General features: G+C 56.0%; 2 protein-coding genes across 2 annotated transcripts; one reads left to right on the forward strand and one right to left on the reverse strand.

Annotated features, from left to right (window-relative positions):
* Nucleotides 1-563: 563 nt before the first annotated feature.
* LOC119362677 lies at nucleotides 564-1,686 on the forward strand. The gene is made up of 2 exons (XM_037627918.1): nucleotides 564-714; nucleotides 818-1,686. The coding sequence occupies exons 1-2, from the start codon at nucleotides 572-574 to the stop codon at nucleotides 1,530-1,532; spliced, it is 858 nt and encodes a 285-aa protein (XP_037483815.1). The 5' UTR covers nucleotides 564-571; the 3' UTR covers nucleotides 1,533-1,686.
* Nucleotides 1,628-3,244, reverse strand: LOC119362678. The gene is made up of 5 exons (XM_037627920.1): nucleotides 2,830-3,244; nucleotides 2,676-2,753; nucleotides 2,435-2,534; nucleotides 2,196-2,338; nucleotides 1,628-2,096 (listed from the first exon to the last, which is right to left on the reverse strand). Exons 1-5 carry the CDS (start codon nucleotides 3,124-3,126, stop codon nucleotides 1,860-1,862), a joined length of 855 nt encoding a protein of 284 aa, XP_037483817.1. The 5' UTR covers nucleotides 3,127-3,244; the 3' UTR covers nucleotides 1,628-1,859.
* Nucleotides 3,245-4,039: the final 795 nt, after the last annotated feature.

Genomic DNA, 4,039 nt, shown 5'->3' on the forward strand with positions numbered 1-4,039 from the left:
TCCCTTGACCAGCTCCAGCATCCTACTCCTTTCCTCCCACAATCTCCAGCTGCGACGCCCCTCCGCCATTACTCCCTTGCGGCAATTTGAAGTCTCCGAAGACATTGAATGGAAGTAGAGCCCATTGAAATGGTGGATCTAGGAGACTGGAAGGAGCAAAGATGACGATATGTCCCCATGGCTCCAAAGCCAAGTTCGCGCGGAATCGAAAAGGAGCGAACGATTGCTCCAAGCTGAGTCAGCAATCATCGTGTGTGGAGATTCGTGCAAAAATCTGATGGTTGCCGCCGCGTCCCGCGGGAGTCGTTGTGTGCTGATGTTTGCACATTAGCATTTGGTGTGAGAAAAACGGAAAGTGCGCTACTGGCAACATAGCGGGCGGCTATAATCCAGCGGCGACCGCAATGTGAGCGATCATTGGTAGAAACAGTATAACTGCAGAAGATTCGCTACCATCTATCGCGCGCTGTGGGCGCATAAACTGTTCAAACTTCAAACACTACGGCTCAATATATACTGGATCTCAGCCCCGCACTCCCGCATCAGGCTAGGTCCGGCGACACGGCCGGACATGGCATCCAATTCCACACCATCAAGCACCCCCGCGAGCAAGGTGCCGAAAAGCCATCGCCGGCGCCGAACGAAGCGCGCCCGCGTCGGCGATGGATCATCCGCCGCCGCAGAGTCGACGGTGCATGCCCCCGCCAGCGAATGGTATGATCTGCATTTGCCTTTCCGTTTCATTCTTTATCCAAAAGCTTATCGTCTGTCGCGCCAGCCTGACTCGATGCTTCGTCCATTTTCTGGCCGCGCGCAGGCGGGACTGGGCGAGCCTGGGGTCCGGGCCGGCGTGGCTGATCGCGGACCGCGTGCTCTCCCGCGACGTCGCCGACTACGTCCGCTTCCGCGCGTCGTGCAAAGCGTGGCGGCGTTGCACGGCGGACCCGCAGGCCGACGCCCTCGACCCACGGTTCCACCCGCGGTGCTGGACCATGCTCCAGGACGTTGTGAGCCGCGGCCTTCGCTACCGGTACAGCCGCTTCAAGAACGACGCCACCGGCGAGCACATCCGGATGACGATCCGGGGGCTGAACGGCCGGGACGGCCGCACGCACCTCGCGCGCACGTCCCAGGGCCTCCTCGTCCTGCTCAACAAGAAGACCGACGCCGTGTTCGTGGTGAACCCGGTCACCGGCGCCCGCGCAGACCTGCCGCCGGTGACCGCGCTGCTGTCCGGCTTCTGGCGGGCCGATGTTTTCCCGAGATGGCCCCACGAGGTCCACTTCGGCGTGGAGCTGACCTACGATTCCGCGATCGTGATCAATTTGCACGGGCTGCTGGGCGTCGCGAGACCCGGCGACGAGCGCTGGGCAGAGGTGGAGTGGGAGGACCCGATACTCGGACCAGTCTTGTCGTTCGCAGGCCGCGTGTACTGCTTCGTGGATGACGCTGCCATGGTGCTGGAGACCTCGCCGGACCACCCGCCGAGGCTGTCCAAGGCTGATCATAATCCCTTCGGTTCAGTGCCGTGACCGAGGCCTGGCCTAGTTGCACTTGGCAGCAAAAACTTTGTTGTTTTTAGAGTAGCTACTAATAACTGGCACACAAATGTCAGCAATTCGGCACAAACTTCAAACTCCAGAGACTTCGTGTTTTTTATATGAATGTTTTGATCAAGTTCTTCCTTCCTACACTGTTACAGTACACATGTTCCTCGTGCTCGAGCGCCGATCCCCAACCGCGAATCGATTCGTTCTCTTCTTAGCACGTCGGGGTCGATGCATCGATCGATCAGATATCAACCTACATGTACATGTACATCACGAGGCCATGGCCTCTGAGCGAGTGGCACGGTTCAGCTACAAGTGGGGCATGACCGACTCCTCGTGCTCGGGCCGGTGGAGGTTGTGCAGGATGTAGAGGGAGGCCGAGGAGAGGAAGATGCAGACCGAGTAGCTGAGGAGGTCCAGCCCCGTGGTGATCTTCACCATCTTGCTCCGCTCGAACATCTTCACCAGCAGGATCATCACGATGACGTGCCCCACCTTCGTCTTGAGCTCGTCCAGCGACGTGATCTTCATCCACTTCGGCCTCTCCTGCAACAACGACGGCACGAGACGAACAAAGTTCAGGTTTCTGAATCTGAATTTGTACTAACAAAACTTGTTGAATGCTTTGACTGGGATCGGTATCACCTTGAGAGCGAACATCCCAAACAGCGACGATCCCTGCAGAGCCCGGTCGGATCCGGAGGGTAAATCGTTGGACGCGTTGCTGATGAACAGCCCGTAGAGGCCCATCCCGAAGATCAGCATGACAGTTCCAGCAAGATACACATCTGCAACAGCAAAGTGAAAAAATTTACAGTGTCAGTAGCAGTTGGTGTAAATCCAGTCATCATGTGTATCAATTCGACAGAGAATATTTCAGTTACCAATGGCCTCGACGACCTTGAGGACCATCTGCCCTGTATGTACACCTTTGGCGCAGCTCGTCCAGTAGACGCAGTACGCCTCTTTTATGTACACACATCCCTGATCACCAACCGATACAAGATTCTTAATTACATCCATCTGAACGATGTTACTCACTAATAACAAAGTCAAAAAGTACTGTAATTATGTCTGGTTATCTGAATCGTGAGGAACTGCAGAGATGAGACTGAGAGAAGTTACATTGAGGAAGCAGAGGAGGGAGCCCGCCAGCGATCCGGCGACGGCGAGGAGAGCCAGGAACCGGAAATCGAAGATGATCTGCGCGAGGAACAGCATCAGCCCAGGCGCCATACCACGCAAACGATAGGCATAAGATGCGCGTCCGCGTGCTTACCCTCTCGACGGTGGTCTCGATGGTCGTGGACCTAGCGGTGCCGGAGACAACGGCGCCGGTGGTCCCGCCGTAGTCGAGCGCGTTGGCCTTGGACCCCTCCGAGCCGCGCAGCACCGCGTCCACCGCGGCGGTCGCGCCGTCGCCCCCGGACGGCGAGGACGCGGCGGCCGAGGCGACGACCGCGCCGAACCGGGACGGCCGGCGGTAACTAACCAGGCTCGTCGTCTCCCCTCGCCGAAACGCCGGGGCGGTGGCGTTGACCGGCGCGAGGCAGCCGCGCAGCAGCAGTAGTGCCATGACCCACGCCGCGCGTAGCGAGCGTTGCTTGCCGGACAATGCGCACGAGCGAGGAGTGAGGCGACCGGCTGGCTGCTCGGGACTGTGTGGCTGGCTGGCGCGGTTGTTTTCGAGTGGAGTGGAGTGAACCGAGTGTGAGGAGAAGAGAGGTTTATCGGGGGCATGAACGACGACGACGACGTCGCTGTCGGCGATGTGGTTTGTAGCACATGGCGGCGAGCAGTTTGTGGCGCGGAGGTTTGTTGCTTCTCGGGCCAGCATCATCTCACGGGCCGACATCCAAAAAATCGAGGGTACAAAACTGAGCTTGCTCAACTCGAAGAGTAGGTCAACATAGTGCTAAACTTATCGTCCCATGACTTTTTCAAAAGTATAAAAATGGTCGTTCAACTCAAAAAACATGAAACGCCCCTTAATTTTTAAAACCGGATAATTCAAAAACCAGATTGACCTGTGGGCTCTACTATGAAAATTTTCAATTCCGGTGATGCAGTTCCCTGCAATATCTTGGCCTGCCATTGCACCTCAAAAAAAGATAACCAGAGCTGATCTGCAACGAACCTTTGACAAGCTCGCTTCGAGGTTGCAGCCGTGGAATAAGGATTTGCTTCCTAGCAACGCTCGCCTTCAGCTTGTTAACTCGTTCTCTCTGCTATTCCCTCATACCTCATCTCAAGGTGTCATTTTTCTTAAAAAAAAGAGAGAGCTCCCTCTCCAATTTTCATATATCAGAAACCACGTTGTCTTTCCTAAACAAACCACCAGCAACATCATCTCCATGCTCAGGCTGGACATTTGGACCATCAAAAAAGTCGACAAGTTAAGGCACGATTTCTTATGGACATCTAATCAGATGCTTCTGGAGGGCATGGCCTTAGTCCATTGGGCAACTGTCTGCCGTCCAAAGAACTTG

The sequence above is a fragment of the Triticum dicoccoides genome, chromosome 2B (genome assembly GCF_002162155.2).
Source record: "Triticum dicoccoides isolate Atlit2015 ecotype Zavitan chromosome 2B, WEW_v2.0, whole genome shotgun sequence".
Taxonomy (NCBI): domain Eukaryota; kingdom Viridiplantae; phylum Streptophyta; class Magnoliopsida; order Poales; family Poaceae; genus Triticum; species Triticum dicoccoides.